Genomic DNA, 15,582 nt, shown 5'->3' on the forward strand with positions numbered 1-15,582 from the left:
AGAAAGAGACTGCCACATCTTTCTCCCACAGAGCAGTTGATGGCTTTGAGCCACCTTCTTTCAGTCAGCAGCTCCTTTACAAAACTACACTACCTACAAAATCAGCTGTTTTCCCCTTTATAGCAGAGGTGGTGAACTCATTGCATCAGTTTAATAATAATTAAAAAAAAAAAAAAAAGAACCAATCTAAATGCCCATCAATATAATGGTTGAATAAATTTATCACTCAATACTCTGCAGCCATAGAACTGTTATTAATCATATCAATTAGTATATACGAGTGTTATATATTTAAAACTATGAATAGCATGTCCACTGCCCGTGTGCAGAGAAAAATCTGGAAAAACCAGTCACCCGTTAACAGCTGTTATTCGAAGCAACAGGATGGGGGAGGAGGAGGGCCGACACACGAGTTGTTTATATTTCTGTGCAGTTATTTTCCTAAGCAACTATTACTTAAGTAATTTAAGGAGTAAATCTGAAATGTGCTTTGGAACGACTACACTTTTTCCTCGTAATCTGGAATGTGATTTTTAAATATAACAAATACCCTACGGTAAGCAGAAACGGTTATATGAAAATAGTTATATCCAAACGAAGCCGACGTTGCCTTACGCGGCTTTCGGTTAGCGGTTCCCCGCCCGTCGAACGGAATCATAACCGCCCTTGACGTCAAGGGAGGCGGTCTCTCCAGGTTACCATAAGGTAGTCTCTGCGGCCATCTTTACTGTGGTCAACTCACACTAAGCCTGTGGTGATGGGAGGAGGGGCGCCATGGAAAATCTACAGGATAAGAGACGGGAACGGAATCATGCGTTTCAGTAATAAGTAGAAACACGAAGGACCAAGGGCGGAAAGGCATTAACTAAATTAGTGCAACACAGAAGAGCGCCTTTTGCGGACGAGCGGAACGTCTTAAGTGCACAGTGAGGTTTCTGCCCGGACTTTGAGAGCTGTTTCCGTTGCTCGCCGGAAGTGTGGTTCACAGGAGGACGGCTCGCAGAAGAATCCGCTATTCTCTGTGTGAACGGCCAGAATTATGTCGAGTTTGGCGGTGAGAGACCCGGCAATGGATCGATCACTGCGTTCCGTGTTCGTGGGGAACATTCCGTATGAGGCAACTGAGGAGCAGCTAAAGGACATTTTCTCTGAGGTTGGTTCCGTTGTCAGTTTCCGGCTGGTATACGATAGAGAGACGGGAAAACCTAAAGGTTATGGCTTCTGCGAGTATCAAGACCAGGAGACCGCGCTTAGTGCCATGCGGAACCTTAATGGGCGGGAGTTCAGCGGGAGAGCGCTTCGGGTGGACAATGCTGCCAGTGAAAAAAATAAGGAGGAGCTAAAGAGTCTAGGGCCTGCAGCGCCCATCATTGACTCACCCTACGGGGACCCCATCGATCCGGAAGATGCCCCTGAATCAATAACCAGAGCAGTTGCCAGCCTCCCTCCAGAACAGATGTTTGAGTTGATGAAGCAGATGAAGCTCTGTGTCCAAAATAGTCACCAGGAAGCTCGAAACATGTTACTGCAAAACCCGCAGCTGGCTTACGCGCTGTTGCAGGCACAAGTGGTGATGAGAATAATGGATCCAGAGATTGCTCTGAAAATTCTGCATCGCAAGATACATGTCACGCCGCTTATCCCAGGCAAATCTCAATCTGTCTCTGTCTCCGGTCCTGGCCCTGGCCCTGGCCCTGGGCTCTGCCCAGGACCCAATGTTCTGTTGAACCAGCAGAATCCACCAGCCCCTCAGCCTCAGCATTTGGCTAGAAGACCTGTGAAGGACATTCCTCCTCTGATGCAGACTCCTATCCAGGGTGGAATTCCAGCCCCGGGGCCAATCCCAGCTTCTATTCCTGGTCCTGGTTCCTTAACTCCTGGAGGAGGAATGCAGCCCCAAGTTGGAATGCCAGGAGTTGGCCCAGTGCCTTTAGAGCGAGGACAAGTGCAAATGACAGATCCCAGAGCTCCTATACCTCGTGGACCCATGACTGCTGCTGGCCTACCTCCTCGAGGACTGTTAGGAGATGCTCCAAATGACCCACGTGGAGGGACTTTGCTTTCAGTCACTGGGGAAGTAGAGCCCAGAGGTTACATGGGCCCACCCCATCAGGGTCCTCCCATGCACCATGCCTCTGGTCATGAGAGCCGTGGCCCTTCCTCACATGATATGAGGGGTGCGCCAATAGCAGATCCCAGGCTACTAATTGGAGAACCCAGAGGACCCATGATGGATCAAAGGGGTCTACCCATGGACGGTAGAGGTAGTAGAGATTCTCGAGGGGTGGATACTCGAGCCATGGAAACTGAGGTCTTAGAAGCACGAGTAATGGAGAGAAGAGGAATGGAGACCTGTGCAATGGAAGCCAGAGGAATGGAAGCTAGGGGCATGGATGCAAGAGGAATGGAGATAAGGGGCCCTGGCCCGACTTCAAGAGGCCCTATGACAAGTGGTCTCCAGGGTCCTGGTCCCATTAATATGGGGGCAGGTGGGCCTCAGGGACCCAGACAGGTCCCAAGCATTTCAGGGGTAGGAAATCCTGGAGCTGGCATGCAGGGATCAGGCATACAAGGAGCAGGCATGCAGGGGGCAGGAATGCAAGGAGGAGGCATACAAGGGACAGGCATGCAGGGAGCAGGTATGCAAGGGGCGGGCGTGCAGGGAGCAGGAATGCAAGGAGGAGGCATGCAGGGGGCAGGCAAGCAAGGTGGAGGCCAACCTAGCAGTTTTAGTCCTGGGCAGAGCCAAGTAACTCCACAGGATCAAGAAAAAGCAGCTTTGATCATGCAGGTTCTTCAGCTGACTGCGGATCAGATTGCCATGCTGCCTCCTGAGCAAAGGCAAAGTATCCTGATTTTAAAGGAACAAATCCAGAAGTCCACTGGCGCTTCTTGAAAGGTTTTAGAAAATACTTGGCAGTTGTCTCAAAGTTAATTTTGTAGCATGGTGAATGGGTGCAAAAAGCTGACTTCTGCATCCCCATACTTAAATGATAAAAGTTTCCCCCCTAGAGCGTAATCTTGTTTCTTGTTTTTTTCTTTCTCTTTTGCTTTTTTCTTTTTTTAAATGGGGGATAGGGGAAGAGGGAGTGGGTCTGTTCATGTTAAGTTACCGTAAACACAAAAATAACATGATTGTATTATACCAAGTAAGATTACAAAGAATGTGCAGCAATATGAAAAATGTCTCCAATACGTTAACTCCATTTTAAAATATTGGGTGGAACTATGTGAAAACAAAAAACCCTAAAGGCTTACCTGTTAAAATGGTAATGTGCTAAGATAATTTAAGGTTTTTTGGTTATATAATAAGAGGAGCCCTGGTGTCTTAGTGGTTACAGTTCTAGGCTGCTAACTGAAAGGTCAGCGGTTCGAACCCACCAGCTGCTCTGCGGGAGAAAGATGTGGCAGTCTGCTTCCGTAAAGATTTACAGCCTTGAAAACCCTATGGGGCAGTTCTGCTCTGTCCTGTAAGGTCGCTATGAGTCAGAATGGGCTCAACGGCAATGGGTTTGGTTTTTTCGCTATAATAAAATAAATTTCCTTAAAATTATACATATATTTTTTGGTAATCCATTTAAAATATGAAATTCTGTTTTGGGGGCAATTGGATGCTGTATTATGTTAAGCATTGTTTTAGTGTTTTGGAATTATTTTGAAATGTTATTGCTAACAGGTTAAGTCTAAACTTATGGTATTGGAATTGTTTTTTCTAAAGTGATGTTACCTGAAAAATCAAGGAATGCACTGGTTTGATGTTGCTTTACTTATTCCGCGCATCAGAGACCCACACTATTCTGACCTGGTCCTGAGAGATGATTTTGCTGGGGTAGTTCTTGCCAGGTTACTTAGGTCTGCTCTGATTAGACTCTCCTATTTCTCAACAGTTTTTGAGCCCTAAATATCAATCTGAGTAAGTCTCTTACATCCTTCCCAAATTCTGTGCCTAGAGACCAGTTGATCTGGAGTAGTTAGACACAGCATTGGGCTTTTCATAAAAAGTTGAAGGCTTCAGTTTCCTGGTAACTAGCTTCCATATACAGATGGCATCCGTTTGGCTAGCCAGGATCAGGAGTTAAAAATCTTAGTCTCGTCAGCATTTAACATGCATTTATTTTCCTTTTTTCTCAACTGTCACCATCTTGGATCAGAATAATTTCGGCCCAAGTAGATAAGGGGTATTCTTTTAGCCTGAATTTTCTGCTTAATTGGCTTATTGTTCATTTTACTTTTTACAAGTAATAAAACCATTTAGTCCTAAAATAATACCCATGAGATCATACTTAAAAAACAGTAAAAAGGTGGGGCTTATCACATTTCCTTAGAGCTACTACCTAATTTATTTTTAATCCTGGAAGATGTGGACACATGGAAGTTTGTATCAGAACAAGTATTAATTAACAGAAGCATAAACTCCCAAGTAGTCAGATGATCTTTCTCTGGAGAAGAAAAACCAATACAGAAAAAATACCATTTAATACAAGGAGAGAGCTGAGACTTAGAGTTATTTTCACTTTGCAAGGTTTCTACATCTTAAATGGGTAATTCACTCTCTTTTTACAAAGTTCTTCATCCCTGTGCTGTTATTTCCTGCTACTTGTTTTACTTTTTTTTTTTTTTTTGGTACGTACTGTTAATTTTCCCATGTTTTCAATATGCTTCTCCCACATTGGAATGATAATTCTACAGGTGATATTTCTGGTTAATACTAATTGACAGAGTTGGCTTGATTACTTGAAATTACAGTTGCTCTGTCCCAAAGCTTTCACAGAAGGGTGTTAACTGAAAACTATTAAATGTTATGCTTTTTTGTAAAGTTCTGCATTCTTTAATGCTGACTAAATAAAAAGAATGCATAATTAAGGCTGACTATGCTATCTGATATGTTTACTTGTTTTTAATAAACCCATTATGCAAAAGTCACGTCCTTTGAGAGAGAAACAGGACCTGATTACTTTTATTATTTTCTTAATGAAAAAGGCAAAGCTAATGATATCGCAGGAATGAATGGAAATCCTTTTTTTAGATCCATTATCCAGACAGTTCCACAATTGAAATAACTATAAAGATATGTGTTATTCTATGGGTGGTATCAGTAGTAACATCTTGGTAATACAGTACTCAGATGTGATGTTTCCTTCTGTCCATATTCCCCACAGAGAAGTCATCTCTGTGTTCCAGAAGCACCTTACACGCGTCTTCATTACTGACCGTGCTTGATAACTTCAATGCACTGTGGTTGTAGTTTTTTTACTCCTTACCCCCACTTCCACTTCTAAAAGACCATGACTCTGAAGACAGGGTCTGTCTTACTCATCTCTGTATACTCAGTAAACCAAAAACCAAACCTGTTGCCATCAAGTAAATTCCTACTTATAGTATACTCAATAGTTAGCTTAAAACCACAGATGGGAAGGAAGAACAAAACATTATCAGTCTTAGGGAAGAGAAAAAAAAATTAAAAGCACATAAGCTTCCCCTAAAAAGATTTAGATTCAACTCAGAACAAATGAGCTATGACAACAATGTGCATTAGAAAAAAATTTGAAATAGAAGAAATCACCTTCACTCTGATAATAAAATGGGTTTGTTCGCCTCACTTCCAATTCACTGAATGCCCCAGTATTATAGAGAGTACAGAGCCTTATTTCATTTGACAGTGAAAAATAATTCAGGCATTATATGTCTACCACACAATATTGGTTACACTTCCTGGCAGCTTGCATTTTCCCAAATATTGATAAGATACATACGAAAGCAAACTCATATAACAATAGCTTAAGAGAGTAGAGTAAAACACTAATTCAAATGCCCCTTAGGGCTTTTTCTCCAGGGCAGTACATTTCTTGGGGGTATCAAATGGTCAGATTTAATCAGTGCCTGCCCATTAGCTCTTTCCCCTTAGTTACATTCTGATGATTAATGTGAATCTCAGGCAAAGGTAGGCTAATCTAAATGAGACTTATGTATGACTTCAACTACACTTGAGAATTCTAATGGTAGAAAAGCATTCAAAACAAACCATATAGTCACAGCTTGCAAACCTTGCTTTTCCATGCTGTGATGGGATGATGGGACATTAAACACACAGAACCTCATTTCCTATGGTGTGTCAGTCCTTTCTCTTAGATTTGATGAGGCCTAAGGATAATTACGTGCAACAACCTACTGTGGCAGAGAAACTGAATTATCAGTTTAATGTCACGGTCTTCACACAAAAGAATATGTCAGCCTCTCACTATGTAAGTCCATCACATGAGTTAATCTCTAGACAGGATTCTCAGCAGTCTCTTGTTAAGAGAGTACACTGTAGTTGGGGACTAATTTATTTTAAAGAAATATTAATAATTAAAATGTCATTAATGTCAAATACTATTAATATTGTTATGTAATATATTACATAATACATTAATAATGTCATTAATATCAATATATATGATTAATACCATTGATATATATCAGTATCATACATTGTATATTAATGTATATTTCATATACATATATTTTTTCAGACCTTAACTGAACCAGATCTTTCAAAGTTTTCATTTGCTTTTATGCATACTGAAACAAAAGTTTCCACTTTTGGTTGAAAATTCAGTCTCACAAATGTCTATATTGCAAATTACCTTTCTCATGAGATGTTAACTAGTATGTTTTTTCTTGGTATTTTTTTTCACCGTACGTAAGTTGGTAGAGGGCATGCACTGTGTCCAAAATGACATTTGGGGTACTATTGTCAAAAATCACAAACTCGGTACTTATTTAAATACTATACATAAAAGCACCAAAGTATATACCGAGAAAAAAGGAACAAAATGTTCTGGTTAATGATAACTTTATAACCTGGAGGTCATTTAGGTCCCAAATGTAGGTAACTAATTATCAAGGAGTTAGAATAAAATACACATAGCATTCTCAGCCATAGTTGATTTTGTACCACTCAGTCATATAAAACTGCAGATATTTGAACCTAATCTCATATATGCCACAAAGACTGGTCATTTAAGAAAAAAAAATCTGCTTAATTTACTATTTGCTTATTTGTCGTCTCTCACAAGGTAGAATGAATAATCTCTTCAGCATCAAGAAATAAAATCAGCAGTTTCCCCAAATTATTTTGTCTCCTTTACTGAATGTGTTGACTTAATCAGAATTCTGTCTTGTTACATTAAAAATATTCTTCAGTGTTTCTACTGCAGAAGTCTTTGGGCCACTTCATTCTTGTCAGCCTCTGCTTGTTCCACTAACTTTGTTGCCTAGAGTGACTATGAAGCAGGCTGTACCAATTTAAGATTTGTGCTGATGTATTTTTTTATGAACATTAATGTGAAATCTTCAAATATATATTCTTCATAAAAAAATATGTCTGATATAACTTAGGCCCCATTTTCCTTTATCTTAATGGTTTAATAAAATTCAAAGCATGAGCCACATTTTAAAAAATGATATCTTTAATAATGTGATAGAAATGCTTATATAGGGTTTGCTTGGTGTATTAATATTCATGAAATCATATAATATTCTATATCTCAAATATCACCCTCGTTCACATGTTAAACTAATATAGTAACACAAATCAGAAAGACTAAAAACATTGCCAGACACCAGGGTAAGCATAACTGTTGCCTATCAACAGAATACATTTATCTTTAGGTAAGCCTATATCCAAGATGATTTCATCCTTTTGTAGTTGTCAGCCATCAAGCGGAAGAAAAAAAATCATTTATTTTAAGCAACAGAGAAATAACAAGGTTGAAACCTCTAGACTCATCACCCAACCTTCACCAATTTTATCAGATTTGTCCTGTAGAAGTTTAAATGTCTTTGGACAAGGAATCTCAAAATTGTAGCCTGTAGGCCAATTAAACCTGCAGAAGTGTTTTGTTTGACCAGCCCAAAGTTCTCAAAAATTTTGAATTTGGTGTGCAATATATGCTCAAGTTTGGCCACCGGTCCAACCTCTGCCCCTATGGTCTTGTCTTACACTAGGTACGATTCACACAATTACCTGCTAGGCCATGTAATACTTTTGAGTTTGTAACTCCTGCTTTAATTCAATTGAAATTATTAGTGTCTAATTTGATAAATGTCAAGCAGAAAAAAAGATGTTCGGCAGGTGGCTCAGCAAGTATATTTCTATAAACAGCAAAACAAAAATATAAAAACAAAATTTACAAAAAAAAGTCACGGGGCATTTTTTATTAATAGCTTACCACGCACAAAGGAATGTCATGGCAAACTAACCCAATCAGTCTATTTGCCACCCACCACAAATCTTTTAATTTTTCAATAAATATTAACCCAAAATAGCTCCATTTTCTCTTCCAATTCAAAAATCTATTTACAAAATATGATATATGTATCATATATATGCTGTTAGTTGTCATCCAGTTGATTCTGACTCATGGCGACCCCATATGTGCACAGTAGAACTGCTCCACAGGGTTTTCAAGACTGTGACCTTTCAGATGCAGATTGCCAGGCCTGTCTTCCGAGACACCTCTGGGTGGGTTCATGCCACCAACCTTTTGTATAGTAGTTGAGCACTTAACCATCTGGGCCACCCAGGGAGTCCTGTTGTATATTAGTATGAAAATATTTTTCTTCTTAAATGTATTCACCTAGATTATGCTCCAGGGATGCTGTACAATTAATACTGATGAGGCTGGATAACTTAAGATAGCCAAGTAGGAGACTTTTGCTGGTAAGTTAGAGGACTAGACAAACCATTAGGAATATGGCTTAGTCAAGAAAGAGGACAAGGATCAATATTCAAAGAACAGCACATGACTCTACATCAAAAATGGGCAAATTAATGAGTATTTACATATTTAATGTTGAAATAAAATGACCAAGTTTCACATGTACATTTTTGTTGTTTAATGTGTCTCCACGTTAACTGAGTTATACTGATCCAACAACCAACCTTCAATTCTGACCTTTAGCCAGGTAGGAGAATAAGCTCTGATAAATCTAGCAGTTATCACAATTTATATTTGTTTTAAAATGTATTTTATTCATTTTCTGCAACCCTCATTACAATGTAAGAGCTGCCTTTATTCATCACTGAATATTCAACGCCTCTCATAGTACCTGACCCAGAGTCTTCAAGAAATATTTGCTAAATGAATGAAAGTATGAATATTTCTCAACAATGCAGTCCTACTTCAGTGTTTTTTTGTTTTTTGTTTTTGCTTTTAAGCTATGTGGCAGTATCTATTTTCTTTTCACTCTTTATAATTCTTCTTGTACTTCTGTCATTTGTATTGTAGATACCTGCAATCCATATGGTCTGTGATTCAAATTGCAATTTACAGGATAATCCAGCAATACCTCTTCAGGTGCTCTGATATTTTAGTATACCTAAAAGACTCTTCTCGTCTCCCCTCAATTTCCATATTGTTCAGCTTCATCTTCTGCAGTTTTCCCTCTATTCTTTCTGACCTGTTTGCATTCATTTTTCTCTCTAGTTACCAACTTTTTTCCTTTCTTCCTTCCACTTTAATCCTTTTTTAGGTGGACCAAGTTTTATAACTGTAATAAACAAAATGGCTCTGCAGACTGGAGTATTTCTTTTATCTCAGACATGTGACAATACAGTAAAGCCTACGTTTATACAGCAACTAAACCTTAAGGCTCCTAACAGCCATTCTATAACTACCCATGACGCTATATAGACAGAAACAGTGTTATCTTTTCTCTCAGACATGTCCTTCTGTGGTTTAAAATTTGCCACACTTTCCCCCCGAAACTTCCCTCATGCTGGCAGTTATCTCATCCTTATTTATTTATTTTTGGTGAAAATACACACGACATGTATCTATCCAACAGTTTTTACATGTACAGTTCACTGACAATGGTTACATACTTCACATTGTGCTACCTCCCTATCTTTGCCAACATTGTTTCACCACCATTAACTTAGACTCTCTGCCACTTAATGTTCTCATCTGTGTGTTAGAGTTACTGTTGTCTATTTAACCTCATATAGATAATTCTTTAAAAGAGCACAATGCTCAAGGAGAATATTCTTTATTAAATGAGCTAAACTGTTGTTTAGTTTAAAGATGACTTCATGGGATAGTTACCATTCAAGGCTTAAAATTTTTACCGGGCAGCAGATTCAGGGGTTCCTTCATCCTTAATGTTTTTTCACAATTATGACAGAAACCCTACAATTTGCTTGCAGAGACTTTTCAGCTAATGGGGAAACACATGGTTGAAGAAATTTAATCTGAGGTTTATTCTATCATAGTCATGTCCCTTCCATCTCCACAGGGTTTAAACAGAAAGACACCAACAGGCCTCCTAGTCCTCCCCACCTCTCCGAGATGTTATATGCTCCTGAAAACTAAATATGCTTTAAATGCTTGTTAATGAAAGTGTGGCCCCAGGACTAGCAACATCAGCATCATCTGGGAGCCTGTTAGAATTGCAGAATCTCAGGCTCCATCCCAGATCTGCTGAAACAGAATCAGCAGTTTAACAAGATCCCCAGGTGATTCGTATGCAAATCAAAGTTTGAGAAGCACTGCATTAAGTTAATCCTAAGAGCCCTGGTGGTGCAGTGGTTAAGAGCTCAGCTGCTAACCAAAAGGTTGGCAGTTCGAATTCACCAGCTGCTCCTTGGAAACCCTATGGGGCAGTTCTACTCTGTTCTATAGGGTCACTACGAGTCGGAATAGACTTGACAACAATGGGTTTGGTTTTTTTGTTTTGGTTAAGAGAAATAAAATCTAAAACAAACAAAAAAATGCACCTTAAAAACTAACATTATGGTAAATAGAAGATATTTTTAATTTATCCAAATGGCTGCACCTGTATTGGCACAAAAGTACAAGAATTAGCAAAAATTCCTGTGCAGGCTAAGGAAAATAAAGGAAACCATCCCTCTATTAGAAGCCATATTAAACAAATGTGCACACAAACAAAAATCTGTTCCTTCACTGACAATTTAGCAAACATTGAGTTTAATGAGAAACCGAGCATAGAATACCACTGGTGAAATTACCATTGCTTTGGGAAGTCACCTACCTTTGCATTTAGTCTGTATGTGTGACTTTTTTTCTTAGGGGTGGTGAGGAAGCTGTCTTGAATTGAGAGAAACAATACATTTTTATTTATTACATATTATCACCAGAAACATGACATGTTAAAAATGTTTCTGCCAAGTTATGACTACAGTGACTCTCTGGGGTGAATGCCGCCTTTCATAAAAATTCTCTCATAAAACCTGAATTGTTCTCCAACCCCACAAGCCTTGTCATCTTCCTGGTAAGATACACTATCGAGACTGGAATGCTGACTTTGCATTAGAGTACAACTCTTCCATTTATAAATGTCTCTCCCAAAGACCCAAGAATATTTTCTAACAAACTCTCACATAACAAATCTTCTAGACAACAGAAGAAATTCTGAAACCATAAAATCAGTAGTGACAATAAACTTTCAACAGAATTCTGCTGCTAAATATTTAGTGTCATGTAATTATTCCAAAGCACCAAAAAGAAAAGACCAATATAATAAATTAAAACCATCTGCCCAGAATTTGTTCTGTTTATTTTCAGTAAATTTATTGTGAAATGGTATCAAAACTCTATGCTACCATTTGTGCCTCTAAAGTTTGTCTTTGGACTTGACCATAATTAAAAGTACTCATTAACCAAATCAACTTTTGTAAATTAAATAAATTAGGATTTTTTTTTCTTAAAGAAAAAAATTTATATTGGATTTAAGTGGTTGGACTCAAAACACTTCTAGCACATAACAATTTAAATTCCAAGTAAGGGCCTGTCAAGTGGTGACATCAAAGCATCACAGCGAGGCCGTGCAGATGACCTCGGAACACATGAAACTATCGTTTTCATTTGTGTTCGGCCTACTTATTCCACTCCTAATTTGGGGTTTTGTTTGTCCCAAGGCTTTGAACCAGTTCTTTCTGGTTCAAACCCTGCTGAGAATTTGCATTTCCACCCCAGAAACACTGGATCAGAATCTACATTTTAACAAGATCCCCAGGTGATTCTTATATATAATAAATTTTGAGAACCACTGCTCCACTAGTGGTTCTCAGAATTGGTCCCTAACCAACAGATTAGCATTGCCTTAAAAAAAACCAAACCAAACCCATTGCCGTCAGGTTGATTTCGAATCACAGGGACCCTATAGCATCGCTCAGGAACTTGTTAAACCAAAAACCAAAGCCGTTGCCGTCCAGTTGATTCCGACTCATAGCCACCCTATAGGACAGAGTAGAAATGTCCCATTGGGTTTCCAAGGAGCACCTGGTGTCAAACTGCCACCTTTTGGTTAGCAGTTGTAGCTTTTAAACACTACTTGTTAGACATGCAAATTCTCAGCAGGGGTTTGAACCAGAAGGAACTGGTTTGAAGCCTTGGTTTGTCCTGAGGGGAAACAACATTTGCTTAATTAGAATGTTTTGCATATTGGAAGTGAAATGATTTATAGGATTTTGGTTGATTATGACCAGGGCTGAAAGTGGTATTTCAGTACAAATTCACTCTTCAAAGTGGGGAGACAGGGTAAGGGAGGAGGAGCTTTTTTTTTCTACCCCACAAAAGGCCCAGAAAAACCACAGACCTGCTCCACACATACACAGGCTGCCTACCTGAGCAGGTGTCCCCACCCACTCATCTTCTGGCACCCAGTGTGTCTTCGGGGTCTTACCCACCACACCATGAAAGGACTTTCTGTTTTGTTTTAATAAGAAAAGGAAGAAAAATGCATTTATATTGTGGTAGTCATGAAATATAATTGCTTAAACTATTTTTACTCCAATTAGCGTTTTTATTTATACAGTGATCTAGCATTTTGAGTTGATGGAAGAAGTCTATAATACTGGAATTCCGGACATCAGCCACAAAGTTTGTGGTAGGGGAGGTACTTATTTTTGAGGAAGTGGGTAGTAGCAAGGCTCTTTTAAGTTCTCTAAAATGTGCCACTTGGAAGTTTTATGCCCTCTCTTGAAGGTTGGGTCACAGATAATACATAAACAACATCTATCATGAACTGATTAAATGTCAGGTACTTGACATACATCAGCTTCAATTTCACTCAAATCTCAATGAAATATCAAGAAATACGGTCAGAGAAGTTAACTAGTTTTCCCTGAGTTACACAGCTTGTAAGAGGCAGAGGCCCAGTTGAACCCAAGTGTGTCTGACGCCCAATTCCTTACTCTTCCCATTACATCATTCTGCTTTAAGAAAGGGCTTGTGAGAAGGTAGAACTGCTTCTACTCTGGGACCTAAAAGTGAACATCAGTCAACTTTTTCACTAAGTGAGGAAGGTCATAACAGGACTAGAAGAGGTGATTTTGGGGAAACTGTGAAAGGTTTGTGAACTCCATCTTTTGCCTTTATACATTCTTTTCTCCCAAATACCAAGTACTAGACCTGGGCTTTGGGAGAATCTACAGTAATGCAAAACTAAATCCAGAATGAAAACTATTTGTCATTTTGGTGTATGGGTGGTTGTATATAAATGACAATAGATTATTTATGAGAAATCTATAAAATTAAATATTATCTTCTGCATGGTTCTAACCAATATTTAATTTAAACAATCCTATGATCTATTTTTCCTGTGATCTAATTTTTAATATCTTTTATTGAGATAAAATTCTTGTACCCTAAAATTCACCCATTTAAAGTACACACAATGTTTTAATGTAAAAACACAATGGTTTTTATTGTTTATTCATAGAGTTCTACAACCATCACCATAATCTAAGTTTAGAATATATCCATCATCTCCAAAAGATACCTTGAATTCAACAGCACTCACACCACACCTTACACCAGCCCTTCTTGTTGTCGTGTGCCATTGAGTCAATTGGGACTCACAGCGACACTACAGGACGGAGTAGTACTGCCTCATAGGGTTTCCAAGGCTGTAATCCTTATGGAATCAGACTACCACATCTTTCTGCTGAGGAGCAGCTGGTGGGTTTGAACCACTGACCTTCTGGTTAGCAGCCAAGTGCTTAACCACTGTGCCACCAGGGGTCATTAACCCCAGCCCTAGACAACCACTAATCGGCTTTGTCTCTCTAGACTTGTCTGTTCTAAACAGAATCATACAATATGTGGCCTTTTGTGACTAGCTTCTTTCACTTAGCATAAAGCTTTCAAGGTTCTTTCATGTGGTGGTATGTATCAGTACTTCATTCCTTTTTATTGTCAATTGATATGCCATTGTATGGATCCATACTACATGCTTCCCATGCATCAATTGAATGTTTGGGCTCTTTCCACTTTTGACTATTACAAATGATGCTAATATAAACATCATGTACAAGTTTTTGTGTTAACATATATTTTCATTATTTTTCTATACCTACGAGTGGAATTGCTGGGTCAGGTGATAACTTTATGTTTAACAATTTGAAGAACTGCCAGTTTTTCAAAGTGACTGCCCCATTTTACGTTCTCATTAACAAGAGTGAGCGTTCCAGTTTTTCTACATCCTTGTCGCCACTTCCTACTGCCTTTTTTATTCTAACCATCCTCATATATGTGAAGTAGTATCTCATTGTAGTTTTGATTTGCATTTCTCTGGTAGCTAATGCTGTTCAACATTTTTTTGATGTGCTTTTTGGCCACTCGGATATCTTTTACCCAAAAGAAATTTCATTTCCTGTGATCTATTTTTAATTACTAAAAATAAAATAAGCAAATAAAAAAATGTTTTTTTTATTTCAGCATTTCTATTGTAGATAAGCAGATAGTAAGACAGAGTTCCCTAAAAGATGAAAGAAAATAGTTCTTTTGTGATTTATGAACTGACCTGAAATAGGCGTCTAATTGCAGTGGTGAAAGTGAGGGCTTTCAATTACATATATATACATACATATGTAATATATATATATGTATGTATGTATATATACATATATACATAAATACATGGAACCCTGGTAGTGCAGTGGTTAAGAGGTTGGCTGCTAACCCCAGCAGTTCGAATCCACCAGCTACGTCTCCTTGGAAACCCTGTGGGGCAGTTCTACCCTGCCCTATAGTGTCGCTATAAGTTGGAATCGACTCAACGGCAACAGGTTTGGTTTTTTGGGCATGTATGTATATACATACACACACACATACATATCTATACATACACATTTATATATGTGTATATATATACATACACACACATATATATATATATACATATATCCATTTAGAAAAGGAGGATAATCATTTTCATTGTTTATAGCCATGAAAACATTTGTTGAAATGGAAGAGAATAAATGATGCTTTCCCAGGGAGGCAATACAGTATTTGTGACTAAGAGCTTGGTCTCTGCCTGTGTTCAAATCCAGGCTCCACCACTTTCTACCTGTGTGACCCATTTCTATGCCTCACTTCCAAAACCTCACTGACTAACAATAGTGCCTAACTACCTTCTAGAGGTAGTTATATGTACCATGCTTACATATAATGAGCTCCTGATATATGATATGTGCTAGCTACTGTTATCAATTATTCCTGAAAACTGTAACTGTAGACATGGAAACCATAAGAAGCAACAAGAGAACATGAACCAGCTCTGTTTGTTTCTCCAGAC

General features: G+C 38.6%; 1 protein-coding gene across 1 annotated transcript; it reads left to right on the top strand.

The window, feature by feature from the left end:
* The first annotated feature begins 989 nt into the window (after window positions 1–989).
* Window positions 990–3,312, top strand: CSTF2T (cleavage stimulation factor subunit 2 tau variant). The gene has a single exon (XM_004369895.3). It carries the CDS (start codon window positions 1,040–1,042, stop codon window positions 2,894–2,896), a length of 1,857 nt encoding a protein of 618 aa, XP_004369952.1. The 5' UTR covers window positions 990–1,039; the 3' UTR covers window positions 2,897–3,312.
* Window positions 3,313–15,582: the final 12,270 nt, after the last annotated feature.

The sequence above is a fragment of the Trichechus manatus genome, unplaced genomic scaffold, assembly GCF_000243295.1.
Source record: "Trichechus manatus latirostris isolate Lorelei unplaced genomic scaffold, TriManLat1.0 scaffold00007, whole genome shotgun sequence".
Lineage (NCBI taxonomy): Eukaryota > Metazoa > Chordata > Mammalia > Sirenia > Trichechidae > Trichechus > Trichechus manatus.

What these genes read in the sequence shown, in the direction of transcription:
- CSTF2T (XM_004369895.3), top strand. Translation starts at nt 1,040, where the DNA reads ATGTCGAGTTTGGCGGTGAGAGACCCGGCAATGGATCGATCACTGCGT.